The sequence below is a fragment of the Mesoplodon mirus genome (assembly GCF_964341445.2).
Source record: "Mesoplodon mirus genome assembly, chromosome: 7".
NCBI classification, from domain to species: Eukaryota; Metazoa; Chordata; class Mammalia; order Artiodactyla; family Ziphiidae; genus Mesoplodon; species Mesoplodon mirus.
Genome location: NC_138983.1, coordinates 125,355,487 through 125,382,221, shown reverse-complemented (window position 1 = coordinate 125,382,221; position 26,735 = coordinate 125,355,487). Strand labels below are relative to the sequence as shown.

At 39.6% G+C, this 26,735-nt stretch overlaps 1 protein-coding gene across 1 annotated transcript in view; it reads left to right on the top strand.

Annotated features, from left to right (window-relative positions):
• Nucleotides 1–24,754, top strand: part of BUD13 (BUD13 homolog) — a 36,547-nt gene extending 11,793 nt beyond the window's left edge. Inside the window, exons 4-10 of the mRNA XM_082627378.1 lie at nt 973–1,809; nt 7,383–7,687; nt 9,583–9,688; nt 10,044–10,182; nt 10,473–10,657; nt 10,896–10,977; nt 23,060–24,754. Coding sequence (XP_082483504.1) covers nt 973–1,809; nt 7,383–7,687; nt 9,583–9,688; nt 10,044–10,182; nt 10,473–10,657; nt 10,896–10,977; nt 23,060–23,153 — 1,748 coding nt within the window. The 3' untranslated portion in view covers nt 23,154–24,754. The remainder of the gene's footprint in view (nt 1–972; nt 1,810–7,382; nt 7,688–9,582; nt 9,689–10,043; nt 10,183–10,472; nt 10,658–10,895; nt 10,978–23,059) is intronic.
• Nucleotides 24,755–26,735: the final 1,981 nt, after the last annotated feature.

The following is a 26,735-nucleotide window of genomic DNA, read 5'->3' as shown; positions in this document are numbered from 1 at the left end:
TTGTGTTTGTATTTTACTTGTTTAGGGAGCTCAGTGATGAGAAATAGAGGGGGAAGAGAAACTGGATTTTGGAACTGTCCTGATTTGCTATAAACATTTCATTCTGTTATACCTTTGAGTACTGAAAGTCTCAAATGCTTTCCTTTTCAAAGATTGCACATGGACTCTGGAGTCAAACAAATCTGGATTTGGATATTCATTCCACCACTTACTAGCAGGATGACTTTGGCAAACTACTTAATCTTGCTGAGTACCAACTTCTTCATCTGTAAAATAGGGATAACAGTGTTTATCTCCTAGGCTTGTTATGAGAATTAGATGAGATAATCTATATAAATAATGGGCATGCAGTAGGTGATCAATAAATGCTGATCCTTTCTTTCTCGTGCTCTCCCCAACTCTAATAAAGAGCACGATGGCATGGATTAAATAGTTAACAGCATTTCATTTTGATGTGGCACAGATTTAGTCAATTTGCCTTTTTGAAAGAAGAGTGGATACAAACTATGAATTATCTAGGCTAAATATCAGTAGGAGCTTCTGATGGGGAACTCTGTACAAATAAGGTTTTGGGAAGAACACTGGATTGGGGGTTAGAAGGCCAGAGTTCTAGCCTATCTCTTCATCTTAGTAGCTATGACCCCTAGGTAAGAAATCACTTAGTTCCTTGGAGTCTGTGTTTTCATGTCTGTAAAGCAAGGATACCTGCCCTGCTTACCTAACAAGATGTAACATGAAAAATACATTTAAAATGCTTTGCAGATTTATGACTTGTTAGGCAAACATGAGAGATTATTCTTAGGATATACATGAGTGCTGGTTTACTACTCCTAAGTAAGAGTTGTGCATTTCCTTCTTTTGGGCTTTCTGAGTAGTTTTGAGATATATCCTGCTGGGGCATCTTTTGAAACTTTGGTTACAGGGGTGAACAGAGCATTTGTAGGAATCTGACTCTTTGCTATTTGTGTTTAGGCCACAATGAAGATCTGCCCTCACACAGACATTCCCGTCATGATACCCCGGATTCATCTCCTCCTAGGCAGGTCCGTCATGATACCCTGGATTCATTTCCTCCTAGGAGGGTCCATCATGACACCCTGGATTCATCTCCTCCTAGAAGGGTCTGTTATGACACCCTGGATTCATCTCCTTCTAGGACGGTCTGTCATGACACCCTGGATTCATTGCGTCCTAGGAGGGCCCGTCATGATACCCCGGATTCATCTCCTAGGAGGGTCCGTCATGATACCCCGGATTCATCTCCTCCTAGGAGGGTCTGTCATGATTCCCCGGATCCATCTCCCCCCAGGAGGGCCCATCATGACTCAGACCCATCTCCCCCAAGGAGGGCCCGTCATGATTCACCGGATCCTTTTCCCATCAGGAAGCCTTATCGTCATTCTTCAGGTGTATCTCCTAGGAGGGCCCGTCATGACACACCAGATCCATCTCCACCTAGGAGAGCCCACCACAATTCCTCAGATATCTCTCCTCGCAGAAGGGCCCATAACAGCTCCCCTGACACAGCTCAGCCTAGAAGGACTCTTGACTCTGTGGACACACCACAGCTCAGGAGGGCCCATCATAATTCCCCTGACTTGGCTTCTAATGTCCCTCATTCACTGCCCAGAACCAAAAGCAGTAAAGCCCCAGAAAGTTCTAGCAAAACTTCTTCACATCAGAAGGGACCCGGACCTTCTCATCTATCACTCCCAAAGAACAGCAAGTATGAATATGACTCGGAACTCTCTCCTCCACGGAAAAAGCAAGCAAAATCCCATTTTGGAAGTAAGCAGCATGATTCTAAAGGTGAGCATTTGATTGTCCATGAGAGAGACTTGTTCCCGAGGCACTTTCTTTTGGACATTTTCGTTGCTTTATTAGGTATTTGTGATCTTCAGAAATGAGAATGGAGCTTTGGAGAAGTTTTAAAAACTGGAGGGAAGTGGTGACAGGTTGGGCTGAGGAGAGTTAAAAATTTACAGTAGCAGGGAGGAAATTTTTTTTTTTTTTTTTTTTTTTTTTGCGGTATGCGGGCCTCTCACTGTTGTGGCCTCTCCCGTTGCGGAGCACAGGCTCAGCAGCCATGGCTCACGGGCCCAGCCGCTCCGTGGCATGTGGGATCCTCCCGGACCGGGGCATGAACCCATGTCCCCTGCATCAGCAGGCGGACTCTCAACCACTGTGCCACCAGGGAAGCCCCAGGGAGGAAATTTTTATATATCCTTTTGTTTATTCTCCCCACCTCATATAAAGATATTATATACATGTTTGTTGCATGTATAGAATGCATAGAAATGTAGAAAAAGGTCATACAAAATTCTGTCATTCAGAGGCAGCCCCTGTTAGTGTTGTAACCAATGTCCTTTTAGTCTTTTTTTTTTTTCTATTCATTTCTGATGTAGTTGAGACTTGTCTAGGCAGTAAATACATATTGCATGTGTAATCTTGCCTGTTGTTTTACACTTAACATCATCTTCCCCATGTCATAAAATATCTCTTTGTTAATATAATTTTTGTTGGTGTTTAACCATTTCCCTAATATTGCATATTTTAGGTTATTTCTAAACTTTTTCTTCTATAATTCTATAATGAACATCCTTATACATAAACTGTTACCCTGTTCAGAATTATTTCCTTATCTACTTCTAGATAGATTTCTGGGGCATTGAAGTACTTCTAGATATGTTTCCTAGGAAACTAAGTACAATAGAAATGGATTTATTGGGTCAGAGGGTTCTGTGCTTTTAGGACTGTTGATATGTATTGCAGATTGCTTTTGGGGAAAGTGATTTGTGATGCTTATGTCTACGATTCACAGCTGTGTGGTGAAATTTGTTTACACCATCTTTTGTCCCTAGGTACTATTTTAATTTTTAAATTCAAATACATTTTTATACTTTAGTCTGAGGACATGAGAATATAATACGGGTAGTTTTTTTTTTTTTTGGCGGTATGCTGGCCTCTCACTGCTGTGGCCTCTCCCGTTGCGGAGTACAGGCTCCGGACGCGCAGGCTCAGCGGCCGTGGCTCACTGGCCCAGCCGCTTCGCGGCATGTGGGATCTTCCCGGACCGGGGCACAAACCTGTGTCCCCTGCATCGGCAAGTGGACTCTCAACCACTGCGCCACCAGGGAAGCCCCTAATCCAGGTAGTTTTAAGTTTCACCACACCACTGAGACCTGAGTGCAGTTTGTTTTTTGCCCACTTTATGTATGGATAAATATGACACAGATGATAGCCTCATCCACCAGAAGGCAGACAGCAGAAGCAAGAAGAACTACAGTTCTGCAGCCTGTGGAATGAAAAGCACGTTCACAGAAAGACAGACAAAATGAAAAGGCAGAGGACTATGTACCAGATGAAGCAACAAGATAAAACACCAGAAAAACAACTAAGTGAAATGGAGATAGGCAACCTTCCAGAAAAAGAATTCAGAATAATGATAGTGAAGATGATCCAGGACCTTGGAAAAAGAATGGAGGCAAAGATCGAGGAGATGGAAGAAATGTTTAACAAAGACCTAGAAGAATTAAGGAACAAACACCTAGAAAAATTACAGAACACACAAACAGAGATGAACAATACAATAACTGAAATGAAAAATACACTAGAAGGAATCAATAGCAGAATAACTGAGGCAGAAGAATGGATAAGTGTCCTGGAAGACAGAATGGTGGAATTCACTGCCGCAGAACAGAATAAAGAAAAAAGAATGAAAAGAAATGAAGACAGCCTGTGAGACCTCTGGAACAACATTAAAGGCAACAACATTCGCATTATAGGGGTCCCAGAAGGAGAAGAGAGAGAGAAAGGACCAGAGGAAATATTTGAAGAGATTATAGTCAAAAACTTCCCTAACATGGGAAAGGAAATAGCCACCCAAGTCCAGGACGTGCAGAGAGTCCCAGGCAAGGTAAACCCAAGGAGAAACATGCCGAGACACAGAATAATCAAATTAACAAAAATTGAAGACAAAGAAAAATTATTGAAAGCAACAAGGGAAAAACGACAAATAACATACAAGGGAACTCCCATAAGGTTAACAGCTGATTTCTCAGCAGAAACCCTACAAGCCAGAAGGGAGTGGCACAATATATTTGAAGTGATGAAAGGGAAGAACCTACAATGAAGATTACTCTACCTGGCAAGGATCTCATTCAGTAAGTGGGAAACACAAGAGAAGAAAAGGACCTACAAAAACTAACCCAAAACAATTAAGAAAATGGTAATAGGAACATACATATCGATAATTACCTTAAATGTGAATGGATTAAATGCTTCCACCAAAATACACAGGCTCACTGAATAGATACAAAAACAAGACCCATATATATGCCATCTACAAGAGACCCACTTCAGACCTAGGGACACATACAGACTGAAAGTGAGGGGATGGAAAAAGATATTCCATGCAAATGGAAATCAAAAGAAAGCTGGAGTAGCAGTACTCATATCAGATAAAATAGACTTTAAAATAAAGAATGTTACAAGAGACAAGGAAGGACACTACATAATGATCAAGGGATCAACCCAAGAAAAAGATATAACAATTATAAATATGTATGCAGCCAGCATAGGAGCACCTTAATACATTAGGCAAATGCTAACAGTTATAAAAGAGGAAATCGATCGTAACACAGTAATAGTGGGGGACTTTAACACCTCACTTACACCAAGGGACAGATCATCCAGAGAGAAAATTAATAAGGAAATAACAAGCTTTAAATAACACAACAGACCACAGACATTTAATTGATATTTATAGGACATTCCATCTGAAAACAGCCGATTACACTCTCTTCTCAAGTGCACACGGAACAGTCTCCAGGATAGATCACATCTTGGGTCACAAATCAAACCTCAGTAAATTTAAGAAAATTGAAATCATATCAAGCATTTTTCCGACCACAATGCTATGAGATTAGAAATAAATTCCAGGGAAAAAATGTAAAAAACACAAACACATGGAGGCTAAACAATACATTACTAAATAACCAATAGATCACTGAAGAAGTCAAAGAGGAAATCAAAAAATACCTAGAGACAAGTGACAACAAAAACACGACGATCCAAAACCTATGGGATGCAGCAAAAGCAGTTCTAAGAGGGAAGTTTATAGCAATACAATCCTACCGCAGGAAACAAGAAAAATCTCAAATAAACAATCTAACCTTACACCTAAAGGAACTAGAGAAAGAAGAACAAACAAAACCCAAAGTTAGTAGAGGGAAAGAAATCATAAAGATCAGAGCAAAAATAAATGAAATAGAAACAAAGAAAACAATAGCAAAAATCAGTTAAACTAAAAGCTGGTTCTTTGAGAAGAAAAAATTGATAAACCTTTAGCCAGACTCATCAAGAAAAAGAGGGAGAGGACTCAAATCAATATAATTAGAAATGAAAAAGAAGTTACAGTGGACACCGCAGAAATTCAGAGCATCATAAGAGACTACTACAAGCAAATCTATGCCAATAAAATGGATGCCAATAAAATGGACAACCTGGAAGAAGTGGACAAATTCTTAGAATTTGTTCTAATACCTAACCAGGAAGAATTAGAAAATATGAACAGACCAATCACAAGTAATGAAATTGAAACTGTGATTAAAAATCTTCCAACAGAAGTCCAGCACCAGATGGCTTCACAGGTGAATTCTATCAAACATTTAGAGAGAGCTAACACCCATCCTTCTCAAACTCTTCCAAAAAATTGCAGAGGAGGGAACACTCCCAAACTCATTCTACGAGGCCACCATCACCTTGATAGCAAAACCAGACAAAGATGTCACAAAAAAAAGAAAACTACAGGCCAGTATCACTGATGAACATAGATGCAAAAATCCTCAACAGAATACTAGCAGACAGAATCCAGCAGCACATTAAAAGGAACATACACCACAATCAAGTGGGATTTATCCCAGGGATGCAAGGTCCTTCAATTTACGCAAATCAATCAATGTGATACACCATATTAACAAATTGAAGGAGAAAAACCGTATGATCATCTCAATAGATGAAGGAAAAACTTTTGACAAAATTCCACACCCATTTATGATAAAAACTCTCCAGAAAGTGGGCATAGAGGGAAGCTACGTCAACGTAATAAAGGCCATATACGACAGACCTACAGCAAACATCATTCTCAATGGTGAAAAACTGAAAGCATTTCCTCTAAGATCAGGAAGAAGACAAGGATGTCCACTCTTGCTGCTATTATTCAACATAGTTTTGGAAGTCCTAGCCATGGCAATCAGAGAAGAAAAAGAAATAAAAGGAATACAAATTGGAAAAGAAGAGGTAAAACTGTCACTGTTTGCAGATGACTTGATACATACAGAGAGAATCCTAAACATGCCACCAGAAAGCTACTAGAGCTAATCAATGAACTTGGTAAAGTTGCAGGATACAAAATTAATGCACAGAAATCTCTTGCATTCCTATACACTAGCAACGAAAGATCAGGAAGAGAAATTACGGATACAGTCCCATTCACCATTGCAACAAAAAGAATGAAATACCTAGGAATAAACCTACCGAAGTAGGTCAAGGACCTGTACTCAGAAAACTGTAAGACACTAATGAAAGAAATCAAAGGTGACACAAACAGATGGAGAGATATACCATGTTCTTGGATTGGTAGAATCAATATTGTGATATTGTATCCCAAAGCAATCTACAGATTCAGTGCAATCCCTATCAAATTACCAATGGCAGTTTTTACAGAACTAGAACAAAAAATCTTAAAATTTGTATGGAGACACAAAAGACCCTGAATAGCCAAAGCAATCTTGAGGGAAAAAAACGGAGCTGGAAGAATCAGACTCCCTGACTTCAGACTATACTGCAAAGCTACAGTAATCAAGACAATATGGTACTGGCACAAAAACAAACATAGATCAATGGAACAGGATAAAAAGCCCAGAGATAAACCCACGCACCTGTGGTCAGCTAATCTATGACAAAGGAGGCAAGGATACACAATGGAGAAAAAGACAGTCTCTTCAATAAGTGGTGCTGGGAAAACTGGACAGCTACATGTAAAAGAAAGAAATTAGAACACTCCCTCACACCATAAACAAAAATAAACTCAAAACAGATTAATAACCTAAAAATATATATATATATATGGCACAGATGAGTATGTTGAGATCTCAACATGCTAGTCAGTTACTAGTAACTGGGGAATAGAACCCCACATCCTGCCTATTGGTTTTAAAAGTTGTCTTTCACTTTGCTCTTCTCCCATGTCCTTCGTAATTGTGTTTAGGTTAGTGATAGTTCCTCACAGGAGGACTAAATGAATATTGAACATTAGCCTGACAGATTGTTTTTTTTAGATTCTGCCAAGGGGATTAAAGACTTTACTGTTTAATTTCCAGGCTCTCCCCTCAGCCATAGGAAATATCGTACGAGCTCTTCACCCAGGAGACATCAGAGTCACATGTTGGACGCTTCTTCCTACCCAAGTGACAGTAGGAAAGCCTCTGACTCAGATCTTTCTCCTCCACGGCATAAACAAAGTTCAGGGCCCCGGGATTCTGATTCAGATCTGTCACCTCCACGGAATAGACCTAGGCACTGGAACTCTGATTCTGACCTCTCTCCACCAAGGAGGAAACAGAGGGCCAAATCATCTGATTCTGACCTGTCTCCACCTCGAAGGAGTCAGCCTCTGGGAAAGAAGGTAAGAATTTTCAGGAGCCATATCTTCTCTTAGAGAGAGATAACTCCTGTCTTCTAGCTCTGTACAAGTCCCAGAGATCCAAGCCAAAGCAGGAAGAGGTAACTCTTAGTAGCATAGTAAATCTAGCTCACAGGACCTCTAGGGCTCTTTTCTTCTCTCTGAAGTCAGGACTGCCTAACCCAGCCCAGGTGAACTTGCAAATAGCAGATTCCCTAAATAGCTTCTGCCTTTATATCCTCTCAGTTCCATGAATCTCATTTTAATAGGTCCACAGAAACTTCCTATTTTCTCACGAATAAACTGAGAATGTAGTTTACAGTGTGGAGTTGAGCATGAACCTTGTGTCAAACAGATCACATATTGGGATCGTACTTATATGTACTATCTGTGAGATTTGAGCAAGATACGTAATATCTCTAAGCCTCAGCTTCTTCATCTTTAAAATATGGATAATAGTATTACGTACTTCATAAGGTTCTTGTGGGAATTAAATGAGTCAGTAAGTAAAGCTCTTAGCACAGTGCCTGGGACAAAGTAAGCATTTAGTGTAAGCAGTTTACTATTGTAAATTGGACTGTAGGTCTCCAGAGCTTAAAGAGAGTCACTTAAAATATAAAACGACTTTTAGAAATCATATCGCCTGGGAAGTAAGTGTTTTGTATTATTTTAAATCTGTGATGAAGCCTGAATTAGCAAAGCAAATCCGCATGAACCCTGAGTAATTGTGTTGTAAAGAACACCAGTACTAGTAAAGAAGTGTTATTCCAGAGCTTCCCTGGTGGCGCAGTGGTTAAGAATCCGCCTGCCAATGCAGGGGACACGGGTTCAGGTCCTGGTCTGGGAGGATCCCACATGCTGCAGAGCAACTAAGCCTGTGTGCCACAACTCCTGAGCCCACGTGCTACAATTACTGAAGGCCGTGTGCCTAGAGCCCATGCTCCGCAACAAGAGAAGCCACTGCAATGAGAAGCCTGGGCACCGCAACGAAGAGTAGCCCCCACTTGCTGCAATTAGAGAAAGCCTGCATGCAGCAACAAAGACTCAACGCAGCCAAAAATAAATTTAAAAAAAAAAAGTGTTATTCCAGTGAGTTGGTTAAGAAAGAGAATGATAGAGCCTGTGGTGTGCACGTTTCCTCTAACACAGACTTTTCAGGTAAGTTTCTCTGTAGCCCATGTGGTCCTGGTAGGGTAGACCAGCCTGTCCCTAGCCCAGAAAGTAGGGTTCTTCTCTTTTGGGGAACAGAGTGAGGTCTGTGTTTCAGCTGGACTCCTTGACATTTTTATGTATCTGCTTAGTCCGTGGGCAATTTACTATTAATCAAATTTAATTTAGCACATTGTTTAAGGATATCGGGATATAAGTATATACATTGATTGTGGGTTGGTTTGTTATCTTGATACAGAGTGGAGTTTAGTAAGAAGTTTCGATTTGGTTATATCTTGTCATTATCCTGAAATATAGGCACGATTTCAGGATCTTAGGTTTGCTTGACTTTGTGATTTAAATGAAATATTTTATCAGTGTTGATCTCTACCAGAGGACTTAGAGCTTGATAGAGGTTTCTGATCAGGTGACCTGAGAGTCTTCATGTGTGCAGTTTATATGCTGAAAAGTCAGAAATACAGATGCTTAGCCTTCCCTTTAGCATATCGTTGGTTTGTGTTTCTGTTTACTCTTAAACTTGATAGTACTGTTAAGTTTCCATGACATTCAGTTTTATTTCTTCTTTTCTATTTTGTGAATCCTGTGGTTGGTAATAAGAATATAAAGCTAGAGTTTTTGGTTTGGTTATTGCTGATTATCAGACAAAAATACACCTAACTGTGTATACCCATGGAGTCTATTGCTGTATTATCTTATTAATGTTGGATGCTCCCTTTTCCATTGCATAGGCTGCACACATGTATTCTGGGGCTAAAACTGGGTTGGTGTTAACTGACATACAGCGAGAGCTGCAGGAGCTCAAGAGACGGGACCAAGAGACCATGGCATTTGAAGGTAAAAATGTGAAAGTGCAGAGACCAGTTGAGGCCCTTGTAGCTTTTATTTTTTTTAATGTAGCTTATTATACCTGATATTTAAAAGTTTTAATTGCTGTCAAATTCCAGCTCTGGTTTTGTGCATTATTTTAACTTCTCATTGGGTCCAAGTGGTTCTTTTCCTTCTTGAAAAATGTTAATTTTCAGGATCATTACCAGTATGCACTTAGATGTTGGTAGGGACTACTAGTAGTCTGGCTGTGAAAGTTCTTATCTAGCATCAGAACCCCAAGTGGTTGATTTCAGCTGTTAGAATATTATTTCTGATTTTGATACCTGGTGTTTATCTTTAAAAGTATAATTTTCCTTTGCAGCTGAATCCCAGCATGCTGAAACCGTATTTCGAGATAAGTCTGGTCGTAAGAGGAATTTGAAACTGGAACGTTTAGAGCAGAGGAGAAAAGCGCAGAAGGACTCGGAGAGAGATGAGCTGTATGCTCAGTGGGGAAAAGGGTAAGAGAACCACTGAAAGGAAAACAAGACTGCAGTGACCGGAGGAAGTCATTTCTCTATTCTTCTGCCTTCAAAGCTGTTTTCAGGAATGGGAAATTCAGTGTGCTCAGTCTCCTTCCTAAGATACTGATATATTCCACACTTCCAGTTGGTATTCAAGAATTTTACCTTTTTCAGTATTTGGCCTAGGCTGCTGGAAAGAGGAGGTTCTCCAAGTGTAGCAGTACATCTCAGTGTAAGAGTGGAAATGTTAAACAGGATAGCAGACACTCCTGGTTCTTTTTGTCCAGGCTTGCACAGAGCCGGCAGCAGCAACAAAATGTGGAGGATGCAATGAAGGAAATGCAAAAGCCTCTGGCCCGCTATATTGATGATGAAGATCTAGATCGGATGCTGAGAGAAAAAGAAAGAGAGGGGGACCCCATGGCCAACTTTATCAAGAAGAATAAGGCCAAGGAGGACAAGAATAAGAAAGGTGAGCCTTCTGGGAATCTTCAGAGAATGAGGTGACTTACGTGAAGAGAGAAAATCAGTAGGGTGATGATACATAGCTATGTGCAAAGAAGGCTTTCCCATACAATTTCAGATTTCTTGTATTGGGGAATTTAGATTTAACTCAAGAGACTTCTGTACAAAAAAATTTTTTCCCACTGCCATCCAGCTCTGATTTGAATTATGTAGTTAACTAACTTTTCTCCCTCTCCTGTCATTAGTGAGACCTCGCTACAGTGGCCCAGCACCTCCTCCCAACAGGTTCAATATCTGGCCTGGATATCGCTGGGATGGAGTAGACAGGTAAACCTGAATATTTCCTACAGTTTTGTTTTCTGTTCCATCTAACCCGAACCTTCCCTGACTGTTCTCAAATCATTCTACACTCTGCCTCATTTTCTGCTCTAATCACAAGGTTAATAATATGCAGTTTGGTTGCTTCTATTTCTCTAATCTCATTTCCCATGCTTAGAATACTCCTTCCTTTTTTCCTTTTCATAGCTCTGGGCAAATAACTCAGGTGGTCCAGCTAGGATACCTTTTGTTTTGGACACTGATCACTTCTAATGATATTTTCTAAGGTTTGGAGGGGATGAATGATAGGTGCTAGTCTGAAGCCTTTTGTACGTTGTATCTTTAAAATGTAGCCCTTGAATCTTTTCTTCACTGCCTTAGGAGCGTGTTACTTGTAATGTTGCACTGCCCCTACCACCTTGTCTTTTCACCTACCCATATCTGTACCCACATGCACTAAATTCCTTTCTGCTATCATGGATGAACTATATATGCTCCTATCCAAAGTCAGTCCCTCCACTTCATGTTAGATCCCATCTCTTGCCTGCTAAAGGACATTGTTCTATCATCTAGCACAGTGACTCAAAATTTGTCCTCTCACGACCCCTTTACACTCTTAATAATTATTGAGGACTCTAAAAAGTTTTGTTTATGTGGGTTATAGCTGTTAATATTTACCATATTAGAAATTAAACTAAGAAGTTTTAAAAGTATTTATTAATTCTTTAAAAAAAGCCATTACATTAACATGGTTACACTGTTTTTAAAGAGAAATAACTATATTTTTCAAACAAAAAAAAAGTGAGATTCAGGATAGCTTTGATTTACATTCTTGCAAATCTCATTAATGTCTGGGCTGATAGAAAACATCAGGACTCTTTTTTTTTTGTATTTTATTTTTTAACTTTTTATTTTATATTGGTATATAGTTGATTAATAATGTTGTATTAGTTTCAGGTGTACAACAAAGTGATTCAGTTATAAATATACATGTATCTATTCTTTTTCCAATTCTTTTCCCAATTAGGTTGTTACAGAATACTGATCAGGGTTCCCTGTGCTATACAGTAGGCCCTTGTTGGTTATCCATTTTAAATATAGCAATGTGTACAAGAACACATCAGGATTTAGTCTGTTGCAGTATGTTTAGCTGAAATATAGGAAGAAAATTCAACCTTATACATAGGTAGTTAGAAAAGGAAGGTGTATTAGATTTTTTTTTTTTTTTGCAGTACGCAGGCCTCTCACTGTTGTGGCCTCTCCCGTTGTGGAGCACAGGCTCCAGATGCACAGGCTCAGTGGCCATGGCTCACGAGCCCAGCCGCGCTGCGGCATGTGGGATCTTCCCAGACTTGGGCACAAACCTGTGTCCCCTGCATCGGCAGGCGGACTCTCAACCACTGCACCACCAGGGAAGCCCTAGATTTTTTTTTAATACTACACAAAAACTCAATAAGTGGTAGTTTCTTAAAGGTTATTTGTAATATGGAATCAGAAGCCATATCAAAAAGCTTTTCATACTGTTAGATTAAAATCCATTGGTCTTTCTCCTATTTTGGATGGATCTTTTACTCATGCATGATTTTATAACATCATGTACTGTTCATTGGTTTGCTGAGTTTTTCAGACCTTCCAAATGTTGACATATTTCATATATAATATCAGATAATGATATATACATATTAATATTAACTTTGATCTCATCACAAAAATCTTTAAATAACTAGAAGCTAAAGGAGTTCATGGTAGTGGGTACAAGTTTTTCAAAATTCTAATTTACGCTTGAAAGCTCCTATTTTATCATTGGCAACAAATATTATCAGCCACTTTCCTTGAAGTAAAGGTCACTTCGTACAATGGCTTTTTTTGTAGGATCCATCAGATTTTGAACCTAGAGGATCGTGTCCTCTGTGAATATAAACAGTGTTACTTCTTCCTTTCTAATCCAGATGCCTTTTGTTTCTTTTTCTTGCCTTATTGCACTAGCTACAACTTCCAGTGCAAATGTTGAGTAGAAGCAGTAAGAGCAGACATATTTTACCTTGTTGCTAACCTTAGGAGGAAAACATTCAGCCTTTTCACCATGAAATATCTTGTAAACTGTAGAATTTTTTTTTAGATTTCCTTTATTGAGTTGAGAAATTTCTATTCCTAGTTTGCTAAGGAATGTCTTTTTTCAGGAATGTATGTTGGATTTTGTTCAAAATATTTTCTAATTTTCCTTTTGGTTCATTCTTTGATCCATGATTTACTTATGAGTGTATTTTAGAATTCCAAACATTTAGACTTTTCTAGATATCTCATTGTTATTGATTTCCAATTTAATTCCATTGAGGTCAGAGAATACACTATGTAATATTTTGATCTTTTGAAATTTATTAAGCACGTTTTATGGCCCAGTATATGGTTTACCTTGGTGAGTAACCCTTTGCACTTGAAGATAATGTTTATTTTGCAGTTGCTTGGGGTAGTGTTTTGAAAAAATTTTTTTGTATTCTTTTTTTAAGCAAACTTTTTGTTTTGGAATAATTTTAGATTTATAGAAAATTTGCAGAGATAGTATAAAGAATTCTTGTAAACTCCTTATCCAGTTTTGTTACCATTTGTTATATTATCATGGTACATTAATCAAATCTAAGAAACCAACATTAGTATGTTATTAATGCATCAGATTTTATTTGGTTTTCACCAGTTTTCTATTAATGTTCTTTTTCTGTTTAGGGATGCAATTCAGGATACCACATTGTACTTAGTTGTCATGTCTCCTCAGTCTCTTCTGATCTGTGTCAGTTTCTCAGTCTTTCTTTGTTCTTTGTAACCTTAACACTTTTGGGGGGGGTATGGTCAGGTATTTTTGTTGAATGTTCCTCAAATTGAGTTTGTTTGATGTTTTTCTCATGATTAGCTTGAGGTTATGGGTTTTTGGAAAGAATTCCACAGTGGTGGAGTGTCCTTCTCATCACATCATTTTAGGGGTTACGTGATATCCACATGACATCACTAGTAATGTTAACCTGGATCACTGGGTTGAGGTAGTGAGTGTTTGCCGGGTTTCTCTGCTTTAAAATTACTGTTTTTCTTCTTTCATACTCTCTTCTCTGGAAGTGAGTCGACTGAGTTCAGCTTACACTCAAAAGGAGATGTACAGAAGGATATCTACATATATTATTTAGACTTTTTCTGTAAGGAAGATCTGTTTCATCTCCCCATTTATTTGCTCAATCATTTGTTTATATCAGTACGGACTCATGTATATTTTATACTTTGTATAGTAATCTAATAATATGTTATTTATTTTGTTGCTTAAATTGTTCTGTTCTTTGGCCATTGGGAGTTCTCTCAGGTGTCCCTTTCATATGCCCATCCTTTTATTTTTTGAGCATTCTTTGACTTTCTGTTACTGTAGGGTGCTTCAGGCTCATATTGTATTTTCTCTGCCCCAGCCCTAATATAGCCATTTCTCTAAGAAATCCTGGCTGCTTTTAATGGAGAAAGATATTTAGAAACCAAGATCCGACTGCTAGAGTGCTTGTTGTTACTGAGGTGTCATTGTTTCTAGACCCTCTCAGCAGACAGAGCTAGTTAATGCGTGTATAGTAGTCTGTGTATACACACATATCTATAATTGTTTCTGTGTCTATCCACCTGCAAGTATGTTATATATACACATATATTTACATATATATATAAATATGAGTTCATGTTGATGTAACTGACTCTAACCAAGTATTACCTTTCCTTTTTGCTTACCTCCCCAACATAAAGAAACCTGGCACCCACCATCCACCATCCATTTTGCTCATCCCCAGGACACATGTAAAACAGTTTCAAAATTGAGAAATTCAGAAATGAGAAACTAATTTACCATCTAGAGTGTAGCATTTATGTGCAGTTCATTTTGTTCTTACCCTTATAATTTCTAATCAAAATACCATTTTTCAACATAACTGAAAGAGTCAGCCCCTGTACCGCCCCCCCACCCAAACATCCTGGGTAATTTTTTTATTTTATAGTTTACTTATATTAGTGTTTACTCATTATGGTGTATAGTTCTATGGGATTTAACAAATGAGTAGAGTCATTCATTCACCACCCTAGTACTGTATGGAATAGTTCCATCATTCTAAAATTTCCTGTGTAAGTCTCCTTTTAGTCATTTTTTTTTTTTTTTTTTTTTTTTCCTTTTTGCGGTATGCGGGCCTCTCACTGTTGTGGCCTCTCCCGTTGCGGAGCACAGGCTCCGGACGCGCAGGCCCAGCGGCCATGGCTCACGGGCCCAGCCGCTCCGCGGCATATGGGATCCTCCCAGACCGGGGCACGAACCCGTATCCCCTGCATCGGCAGGCGGACTCTCAACCACTGCGCCACCAGGGAGGCCCCTTTTAGTCATTTTTACCTCCTCCACCAACCCCTTGTAATCACTGCTGCTGTTTTCTGTCCCTATAGTTTTGTCTTTTCCAGAGTGTTACGTGAATGGAATCATACAATGTGTAACCTTTTGAGTCTGACCTTTTGCACTTAGCAAAATGCATTTTAAGATTCATCCATGTTCTTGCATGAATCAGTACTGTATTCCTTGTTTATCACTGAGTAGTATTGCATTGGATGGGTATACCACAGTCTGTTTATTCCCCAGTTGAAGGACATCTTGGTTGCTCCCAGTTTTTAGCAGTTGTGAATAAAGCTGAAATAAACATTTGTGTATGGGTTTTTATGTGGATATAGTTTTCAGTTTACTTGGGTAAATACCCAATGATTGCTATATTGTATTGTTGAGATTATGTTTAATTTTATAAGAAACTGCCAATTGTCTTCCAAAGAGGCTGTATCATTTTACATTACCACAGAGAGTGAGGATTTCTGTTGTTCCATATCCTTGCCAGCATTTGGTATTGTCAGTGTTTTGGATTTTAGGTGTGTGAATTTAGTAGTGAATTTTAATTGCTCTGTTTTCTTTTTAGTTATACCTCTCTGCAATTTTTTTTTCAGTGTTTGTTATAAGGATCACAGTACGTATCTTTAATTTATCACAGCCTACTGAGAGTTATAATTGTACTATTTCACATAAAATATAAGAACCTTGCAACACTACAGCTCTACTTAACCTCTGTTTTTAGTGCTATTGTTTTCATACATATTACATAAAAAATGGTAGAGACCCCACAATACAGTGTTAAAATTTGTACTTTGCAGTTATATATTTTTTTAAGAAGCTAAGAAAACAAAAGAAAAAAATATATAGTTGTTAGTACTTACTCAGATAGTTACAATTTCTGGTATTCTTCCTTCTTTCCTAAAGAAATTAGGAAATTTTAATATTCCTTCAGTGCAGGTCTGTTGGCAAAAAATTCAGTTTTTGTTGATATGAAAATGTCTTTATTTCACCTTTGTTTCTTTTTTTTTTTTTTTTTTTCTTTTTTTGTGGTATGCGGGCCTCTCACTGTTGTGGCCTCTCCCGTTGCGGAGCACAGGCTCCGGATGCGCAGGCCCAGCGGCCATGGCTCACGGGCCCAGCCGCTCCGCGGCATATGGGATCCTCCCAGACCGGGGCACGAACCCGTATCCCCTGCATCGGCAGGCGGACTCTCAACCACTGCGCCACCAGGGAGGCCCCTCACCTTTGTTTCTTAACAGCTTTAATTTTGAAGTAATGTTAGGCTCACAAGAACTTGAAAAAATAGTACAGTGTATTAGTGTACCATTCACCCAGCTTCCCCCAATGATAATATCTTATATAACCATAGTACATTATCAGAGTCAGGAATTGGCATTGGCACAGTTCTATTAATTAACTTAGAGAATTTTTTCTCACCTTCATTTTTGAAGGATTGTTTCACTGGCATAGTGTTGGGGGAGGTTATCGAGGGGATGTGACCACTGGTTGACCTATGAGCTGGACCCAGGCAACTGGAGGCCCTTACCTCTCCCCTGTCCTTGGAATGTACATCCTGCCTACTCTTCCCATACTGGCAGCCATTTCAACGACATAGCCTTGAGAGAGTAGGGTGTTGTTGAGACCATCTGGACTGAATATGTGACTGAACCCTTATATATAAGGCCTCTGTATAAACTTTTAAGGTTCTGGCGGGCAGGTGTGGAGAACCACTTGTGCTGCGCCCAAGACAAACCTTGTATGTAAGTTCCCTTGCTTATTAAACCTGCCACCTGCCAATCTGGAGTGATCTGCCTCTTTCTTTGGTCTCGCGTTGTCCTCCCTGTATGGGGGCCAATTTCAGATTTTACCCAGGGAACTCCTGAGGTTTCAAACCAACACAGAGAACTCAGGATTGACAGTACCAGACTTCTATGACAGCTGTGTCAGCCCTTTAAAGACTTTTCATCACTTTCTGGCCTCCATTGTTTCCAATTAGAAGTCAACCCTCAGATTTCATTTGTTTTGTTGTCTCACCCCCTAACACCAACATATACACATTATAATATATTCTCTGGCAGCTTTCAAGATTTCCTTCTGGTCTTTGGTTTTCAGCCATTTGACTGATGTACCTAGGTGTAGTTTTCTTTGTATTTATCCTTTTTTGAGTTTGTTGAGCTTTTTGGATTTATGAGTTCATGTTTTTCACATTTGGGAGGTATTTGGCTGTTTTTTGTTCAGTTCCTCTTCTTTTTTTTTTAAACCACTTTTCCTTCTCCAATTACACTATTTCCACTACTTGATATTATCCCACAGACCTCTGAAGTCCTGTTCATTTTTCTATCATTATTTTTCTCTCTGTTCTTAAGGTGGGATAATTTCTTTTGATCTGATTTCAAGTTCATTGACTCTTCTGCCATCTCTAGCCTATTAGGCTCATACACTGAATTTTTTGTTTCAGCTAGTTTAAATTTATTTATTATTTTTAGCTGCATTGGGTCTTTGTTGCTGCACGTGGGCTTTCTCTAGTTGTGGTGAGCAGGGGCTACTCTTTATTGCAGTGCATGGGCTTCTCATTGCAGTGGCTTCTCTTGTAGTGGAACACAGGCTCTAGGCACGTGGGCTTCAGTAGTTGTGGCACGTGGGCTCAGTAGTTGTGGCTCACAGGTTCTAGAGTGCAAGCTCAGTAGTTGTGGCACGTGGGCTTGGTTGCTCTGCGGCACATGGGATCCTCCTGGATCAGGGCTCGAACCCGTGTCCCCTGCATTGGCAGGCGCCACTGTGCCATCAGTGAAGTCCCTCAGCTAGTTTATTATATTTTTATAATATAACCACTGTGCCACCAAGGAAGTCCCTCAGTTAGTTTATTATATTTTTCAACTCTAGAATTTCCATTTGACATATTTCTGTGTTGAGATTTCCTACCTATTCATTCATTATGCATCATTTTTTTTTCCTTGAGAATATTTATAATTGGTGCTTTGAAGTCCTGTCTGCTCATTGCAACATTTGGGTTATCTCAGGATTGGTTTCTATTCATAGTTTTTTCTTGAGTGTCATCACATTTTACTGTTTCTTTACATGTCTGGTCACTTAAAAATGTTATACTGGACATTATGAATGGTACATTGCAGAGACTTTGAATTCTCTTATATTCCTTTGAAGTGTGTTGATTTTTTTTAATAAGATGGTGTAACCATCTTATTTTTAATGTTATTTATTAATTAATTTATTTTAATTATTTATTTAATTTATTTGGGGCTGTGTTGGGTCTTCGTTGCCTCGCATGGGCTTTCTCTAGTTGCGGTGAGCGGGGCTACTCTTTGTTGTGGTGCGCGGGCTTCTCATTGTGGTGGCTTCTCTCGTTGCGGAGCACAGGCTCTAGGTGCGTGGGCTTCAATAGTGGCACACAGGGTCAGTACTTGTGGCTTGCGGGCTCTAGAGCGCAGGCTTAGTAGTTGTGGCACATGGGCTCATTTGCTCCACACCATGTGGGATCTTCCCGGACCAGGGTTTGAAACCTGTGTCCCCTGCATCGGCAGGTGGATTCTTAACCACTGCACCATCAGAGAAGTCCTTGAAGTGTGTTGATTTTTATTCCAGCAGACAGTTAACTTGGCTGTATTTTAACTCCAAGCTCTAACTTCTTTGCAGTGGGCAGCAGCTAAAATTTCTGCTCAGTTTTTTCAGTTTCTAGCTGCTGCTTTTTCATGGGGCCCAAGGGGGTTTCCGCTGCACAAGCACAGTTTAGCAGTTAGCCAAAGATTTGGGTGCAGTTTGTATGTAGATTTTGGGGTTCATCCCTTTTGAAGCCCCCTCCCTTTCAGTATTTCTTCCCTGATTTTCCAGCTGCTCTGCTCACTCTGCACTGACACCTCAAGCCAGTAAGCCTGTGGCTTTCTGCCTCCATGAGCTGTGCAGTTTGGGAAGTGCCCTCTGGCAAAAAGCCTCACAAATCTCTTCTGACACCTAGACTCCCACCCAAGTTTTGTCTGCTTTTGGTCACTCTCTCATGCCTTCAAATACTTTCAGATACTTGTATCTTTATATTTTGTCCAGATTTTATAATTGTTTTCTGTGTAGGTTAGTTTGCACGAGTTCTCTGCCATGACTGGAATCTACCACTCTGCTTTATATGGGCCTAAGGCATTATCTTCTGTCCTTTAAGCTGCCATCTAAATCCAGAGCTCTAGTTCCTGATACTGGCAGGTATCCTCAGGGTGGATGTGGTTTCAGGCTCCTTTCCTGCTTTCGTTTGCAGCGCACTGTATATCGGCTTTTTGGTAATAGGAGGATTTTTCAGAATACTAATTTGCTGTATAGCCAGAAGTAGATCTTTTTATAGCCACAACCCTAAAGATACTCCTGCTACACTGAGTTCATTCTTTTTTTCTTTTTTCTATTTTTTTTCAAATTTCTGGACCCAAAACAGAACTCTTCTGACCTGGTTTTTAACTGGTATAATTTGTCTGCATCTCTCCCAGTAGTTTTCCTACACTTCTCATTCTTATTTTCTCCTAGATTTTTCCTTTTAGTTCCCTTTCTCATTATTTATTTATTTCTGATTATTTATTCTTTCTTTCTTTCTGATTATTTATTCTTTCATTGCCTTTTCTGCTTTTGTCTGTTTTTGGCAAGTAAATATTTCTAAAACAGATCTATAGTATGTTACAGTTAGAAAAACCCATAAGGTCAGTTAAACTAACTTACATTATTTAAAAGAGAAACGGAGGCCCCGATAAATTTAACAGGTTATAGTCTTTCAGCTCACCTGATAAAGCTGGAATTAGACCTTGGGCATCTGATTCTTTGGTCTGAAGCTCTTTCCACTGTGTGTTCTCTTGCAGTTTGTTTTTTTGATTCTGTTTAGGGTTTGGTTTGTTATTCATAGGACTTTTTGTCTGTTTGATCATATTAGTGTTGATTCTCTTAAGTACTTATTCCCCAAGACAAGAAGCAGTGGTTTCCTTGTGCTCTAGAACACCATGCATGCTTCTAAGGTTGGAGATGTTGCCATTCATAATAAGCTTCCCTTCTTCCTCACCCTTTCACTACTCACCCAACTGATCCCTTAGGGAAGGCCTTAGGAAAGAGGGAAGCCTGTCATCCCAATCAGTTCAGCACTTAGCATATATGTATTATAATTTTAAGCAGCTATGTACTAGGTGCTAGGGTCTCACAATTAGTGAGAGACGGTCCTTGAGCACAGCAACTCACTTATTATCTAGAGGAGAAGACAGACAAGTAAATAATTTCAGTGCTACTTGCTGTGTATTACTATAGAGGATTTTCAAGGTGCCTTGGGAGCACAAAGGAGGAGTAGCTAGATTCAGCCTTGGGAGACTGTGGTCAGGGAATGCATGCTTCCTAGAGGAGGTGATACATGAGCTAAGTCTTAAGGGATGTCATTAACCAAGATAAGAAGGAAAGGAAGGATATTTAAGGAAGAGCATCCTGTATTGCAAGGTCATAAGGATATGGAACATCCTAGTGTTTGGTGGGGTGGGGGCCTGTTATAAGCAGTTTGATGTTGGATAGCAGTAAGTGTGAAATGGAGTTGTGTGAGATGGGCTGGAAAGGTAAGCAGGGGCCTGGTCACTGAAGGACTTGGAAACATTTCTGAGGAGCTTGGTGTTCACCTTAGAGGCAGAGGGGAGCCACTGGTGGATTAACTGTAGCTCTCCATTCTATATAGGTGATGCATTGTAGCAGTTGTACGAAGCATTTGCAAGGCACACATTTGGAAGTAGAGAGACAAGATACAAGGTTGTTGCAGTAGATTAGGCTAAAGATGATGGAGGTCTGAACCATGACAGTGGTAGTACGAGTGGAGAGAGGAGGAAGTGGGAAATTGGTTAAGTGACAAGATGGCAGGACCTAGTGACTGATTAGGTGAGAGGGAGAAAGCACTGGGTTTGGCAATAAGGAAGGTCATTAATGACTTGAGAGAGTATTAACTCCATAGCATAGTGAAACCAAAGCCAGGGTCTAATGTGTCAAGGAGTGAATGAAAAATAAGGAAGTAGACAGTGAGTAAAGGCTCTTTCAAGAAGTTTATATAAGAAGACGAAGTACATGGTATTAGAAGGGAGTTGGGAGCCACTCCTTGAAATTCACCCCTGTAGTGACTTCCATGACACCCTACTTCTGGTTATTTTCTCTTATCATTTCATCTCGGCCACCTTTATGAACTCCTGTTCCTCTGTGCCCCCTGCTTTAATGTTTCTCAGGGCTCCATCTGTAACCCTCAGCTGTTCTCACTCCATGTGCTCTCTTGGCTGAATCTAGTCTAGTACACCTTCACTTACCAGCTGTATGTACATGATTCCCAAATCTGTATTTGCACCTCAGTCTGGAGTATCTGGCTGTGCATTGGGTTTCTCTGTTGATATGTACTTGAGGCATCTTAAATGCAAACATATTCAAAACTGAACTCATCAGCTTTCCCTACTCTAAGCGTGCTCCTACTCTTGTGTTCTGTCCTGGTTAATGGCAGCCTCATTCATCTAGTCACTAAAATTATTAACCCATGAGTCAAACTTACCTCTTCCTCTTTTGCTCTTATATAACTAATCAATCACTAAGTTCTACTATGTTTTCTCTCTTTCTGTCCCTCTTCTTTATCATCACTTTCATCATCTGTTGCCTGGACCATTGCAGTAACTTTCCTGCCTTCAGTCTCCTCCAGAGTGATCTCTTTGAAATGCAGTTTATGCTCCCACTTTAAATTTATCCTTCACAAGGAACTCTACTCAATACTCTGTAATGGCCTACATGGGAAAAGAATGTAAAAAAAAAAAAGTGGATATATATGTATGTATAACTGATCCACTTTTCTGTACACCTGAAACTAACACAACATTGTAAATCAACTGTACTCCAATAAAAGTTAAAAAAAATAAATTTATCCTTTCTAGGTGAAATCTAAGCTTTCTACTATGGCTTACAGAGCTCATTATGATTTGCCCTCTGCCTACCTTTCTAACTTTGCCTCGTGCTACTCTCTTTTCGTATTTGAGGCCCCAGCCATACCAGTTTGCCTTTGGTCCCCTGCATGTGCCATATATATACCATTTCTTACTTTTGTGCCTTTGCTGTTGTTGCTTGAGCTATGCTCTGTGCTGAAATGCCCTCCTGACCCTTCTGGCCCTCTGGTTAACTCTTTCTTTTCAGACTTAGCGTAGGGGCCCCCTTCACGAAGCCTTTGCTGACCATTCTTGTCTATCCCCCTCCCGAGCTGAGTAAGATCCCCACTCTGCTTCCAGGATACCCAATGCATATTTCTACCATAATCTATGCTTTTTGTTTTAATTATTTGTTTAAATGTCAATCTCCTCCACTAGTCTGTGAGTTTATCAGGATAGGTGCTATGTTATACTCATTTTCATGACACAGTGCCTAGTATATCATAAGAATTCACTAATTGTTTGTGTGATGAATGGATAAAGTATAATACGTAGACATCAGTTGAGAGTGAGTTGGGCCTTTAGAGAGTGGTAAATGTTTGAAACAGTTGTGAAAAGAGTTTGAGAAAGAACTGAACAAGGACTAATAAGAGGGTGGATTATGTATTCTGTCTTTCTGATTCTGTTGCTTATGTCTTAAATATTTTCACATGATTGCCTTTACTTCCCTTTTTGCTCATTAGATTGTGAACTCTTTTTTCAAACATAAATGTTCAGTTCAGGATTCTGGCTGATTAGTATTTCTTGATTGCAGATCCAATGGATTTGAACAGAAGCGCTTTGCCAGGCTTGCCAGCAAGAAGGCGGTGGAGGAACTTGCCTACAAGTGGAGTGTTGAGGATATGTAACTTTTCTGAGGCATTGGGGGTGGCTGTGTGTTGTGGTGGTGGACACAGGGTGGACAGACGTCCAGCTGCAACAGTCATCTGTGCTCATAATCAGGGCCCACACAGACCAGCGACTTGTCGGATGCCAGTTTTGACTACAGAAGAATATTTGAGACGTAATGTTTGGACTGAAGGACCTGTACTTCTCAGGTGTGCCGACACTGCCTGTTGCTGGCTTTCAGAGGAAGCGTTGACTTCTCTGTGTCCCAGAGTTTGTTCTTGGTTAGGGTTTTCCCTTTTTAATAAACACACATTTATTTTTTTTATATAATTTTCTTAAATGGATATTCTGTTTTGGGGAAGAATACAAGCTAATATTGAACCCCCAGGGATCTTGGAGGGCGATAGTTGGATTTTTCATTCATCTAGGAAGCAGGATGAGTAAAAACTTTCACAGTGATAGCTCCTTCCTCTTAGAAAATAAGAATTATTGCTAAACTAGACTTAGGAATAGACATGGCAGTTTGGAGACATGGTGTCTGGTAAAGGTAGTGTCACAAATTAGTGGGGAAGAGATAGATAATGGTGCTCGGAAAATTGGCTTATTATATGGACAAAAATAAAGTTGGGTCCCTGCCTTAAACCACATAAAGCAAAGACAAATCCCAAAGTGATTTTACCTAAATGAAAGGTAAAATGCTACAGCCAATAAGAAAAAATGGGGAATGTCTTTGTGACCTTGGGGTGAGGATAAATTTGTTAAATTAGATCTCCAAATCACAATCCGTAAGGTTTGATAGCTTTGCCTACATCATAATTAAAGATTTCTAGTCAACAAAGCACCCCATAGTCAAAGTTAAAAATGGGTATAGACTAGGAGGAAATATTTCCAATGTCTAAAACTGACAAAGGATTACATTTATAAGAGATTGAATATAGAAGGAACTACTGCAAATTGGAAAGAAATACAAAACACAAAATAAAAACAGGCAAAGAATATGAATATGTAAAATCTAAAGGAAAACCAGAATGGCTAATAAGTATGTTACTACTAGTAATTAGAGAAATAGAGATCAAAACATTAATGAGTTTCTACTTTGTATCTATTAGCAAAAATAAGGAAGAGACTGAATTCTCATAGGGAATGAAAACTCATGGGAAGTTTCAACTATTGCATCCATTCTGGAGGACAAATGGGCAAAACTTAATTGAAAATAAGTAATATCTGGGATGCAGTATTGCAGAATTTTTGAGAGAATATTGTCTGAGTTTGAATCTCAGGTATGTCTTTTACTGTGTGACCTTGATAAGCCACTTAACTTCTCTGTGTTTTAGTTTCTTCATTTTTGAAATGGAGATAATATTACCCACCTCATAGGTTTATTGTGAGCCTAGAACAGTGCCAGGCACATAGTACATGTCACAAAATTATTAGCTGTTGTTATCATTGTCTTCCTAATCATCAAGTGTTGATAGCCAGCTTCCAATGTGGCCCCAATGATCCCTGACTCCTGGTATTTAAGCCCTCGTGTAGTCCCCTCCTACAGTGAATAGAGCTGACCTGTGTAACGGGTAGGATGTACTGGAAATGTGTGACTTCTGAGGCTGAGTCATAAAAGACATTGAAGCATCTTCCTTGTATTCTCTTGAATCACTTGCTGTGAAAGAAGCCCACTACTATGTCATGAGGACACTCAAGTGGTCCTCTGGAGAGGCCCATGCGGAGAGGGACTGAGGCCTCTCACCGGTAGACACACCAATTTGTCAGCCCTGTGAGTGAGCTACCTTGGAAGTGGATCCTTTTAGCTCCATTCAAGCCTTTAGATGTGTGCAGCCCTGATCAACAACATGGCTGCAACCTCATGAGAGATCCTGAGCCAGAATCACCCAGCTCCAAATTCTTGACACAAAGAAATTGAGATAAGAGGAGGTGTTTATTATTTTTTAACAGCTTGAGATATAATTCACATACTATACCGTTTACCCATTTAACGTGTACAGTTCAGTAGTTTTTAGCGTATCACAGAGTTGTATAACCTTCACCACAATTCATTTAAAAACATTTTGGATACGGGGAGCTTTGTATCCATCAGCAGCCACTCTTCACTTGTCCCCAGCTCCCCTAGCCCTAGGCAACCGCTAATCCTTCTGTTGCTATAGATTTGTCTGTTCTAGACATTTCATATAATATGTGAATGGGACTATCATATAATACATGGCTTTTTGTATCTAGCTCTTTTCACTTAGTGTAGTGTTTTCAGGGTTCATCCGTGTTGTAGTATGTATCAGTACCACATTCCCTTTAATGGCTGAATAATATTCCCTTGTATGGCTATACCACATTTTATCTATCCATGCATCTGTTGATATTTGAGTTGTTTCCACTTTTTGGCTATTGTGACTAATGCTGCTATGAACATTCATGTACAAGTTTTTGTATGGACTTACGTTTTCATTTTTCTTGGAGTAGAATTGCTGACTCATATGGTTAACTCCATGTTTTGCTTTTTGAGGAACTACCAAACTTCCAAAGCAGTGTATGAGAGTTCCAGTTTCTCCACATCCTTGCCGATACTTGTTTTTGTTGTTGTTTTTGGCCATGCCACGTGGCTTGTGGGATCTTGGTTCCTCGACCAGGGATTGAAGCCGGGCCACGGCAGTGAAAGCGCTGAGTCCTAATCACTGGACCACCAGGGAACTCCCGCTAATACTTGTTATTATCTGTCTTCTTGATTATGGCTATCCTAGTGGTGTGAAGTGGTATGTCATTGTGGTTTTGATTTGCATTTCTCTAATGCCTAATGTTGTTGAATATCTTTATTTATCTTCTTTGGAGAAATGTTTATTCAAATCCTTTGATTTTTCAGTTGGGTTATTTGTCATACACATAACACACATATACACACATACACACTGTTATGTAGAATTCTTTATATATTCTGATAACAAGTCTCTTATCAGATATATGATTTGCAAGTATTTCCTTTCATTCTGTGGGTGTTACTGCTTTAAGCTGCTAAGTTCTTTTTTTTTGTGTGTGTGTGTTTTTTTTGCGGTACACGGGCCTCTCACTGCTGTGGCCTCTCCCATTGCGGAGCACAGGCTCCGGATGCGCAGGCTCAGTGGCCATGGCTCACGGGCCCAGCCGCGCTGCGGCACGTGGGATCTTCCCGGACCGGGGCACGAACCCGTGTCCCCTGCATCGGCAGGCGGACTCTCAACCACTGCGCCACCAGGGAAGCCCTAAGCTGCTAAGTTTTTAAGTAATTTGTTATGCAGCAATAGATAACTGATATATTAAGTTTGTACATACCCTACCTCAAAGCAGTTCCACTCCTGGCTTTATCCTTCAGAGAAACTTGCACAGATCCACAAGGAGTTACGTATGTGGATGTTTTTCTGTATGTATCTTGGGTAGCGAGAATCTGAAAACAGCTTAGAAGCCTGTTTCTAAAGGAATTGATAAGTAAAATGTGGTATATGCATATGATGGAATATTATAAAAAAGTCAGATGCAAGCTGTTAGGACATGATAGACTCCAGGTGAGGAAAATGAGGCATAATGAAATTTATAGCAAAAATTAGCTAAGTAAATTGAACACA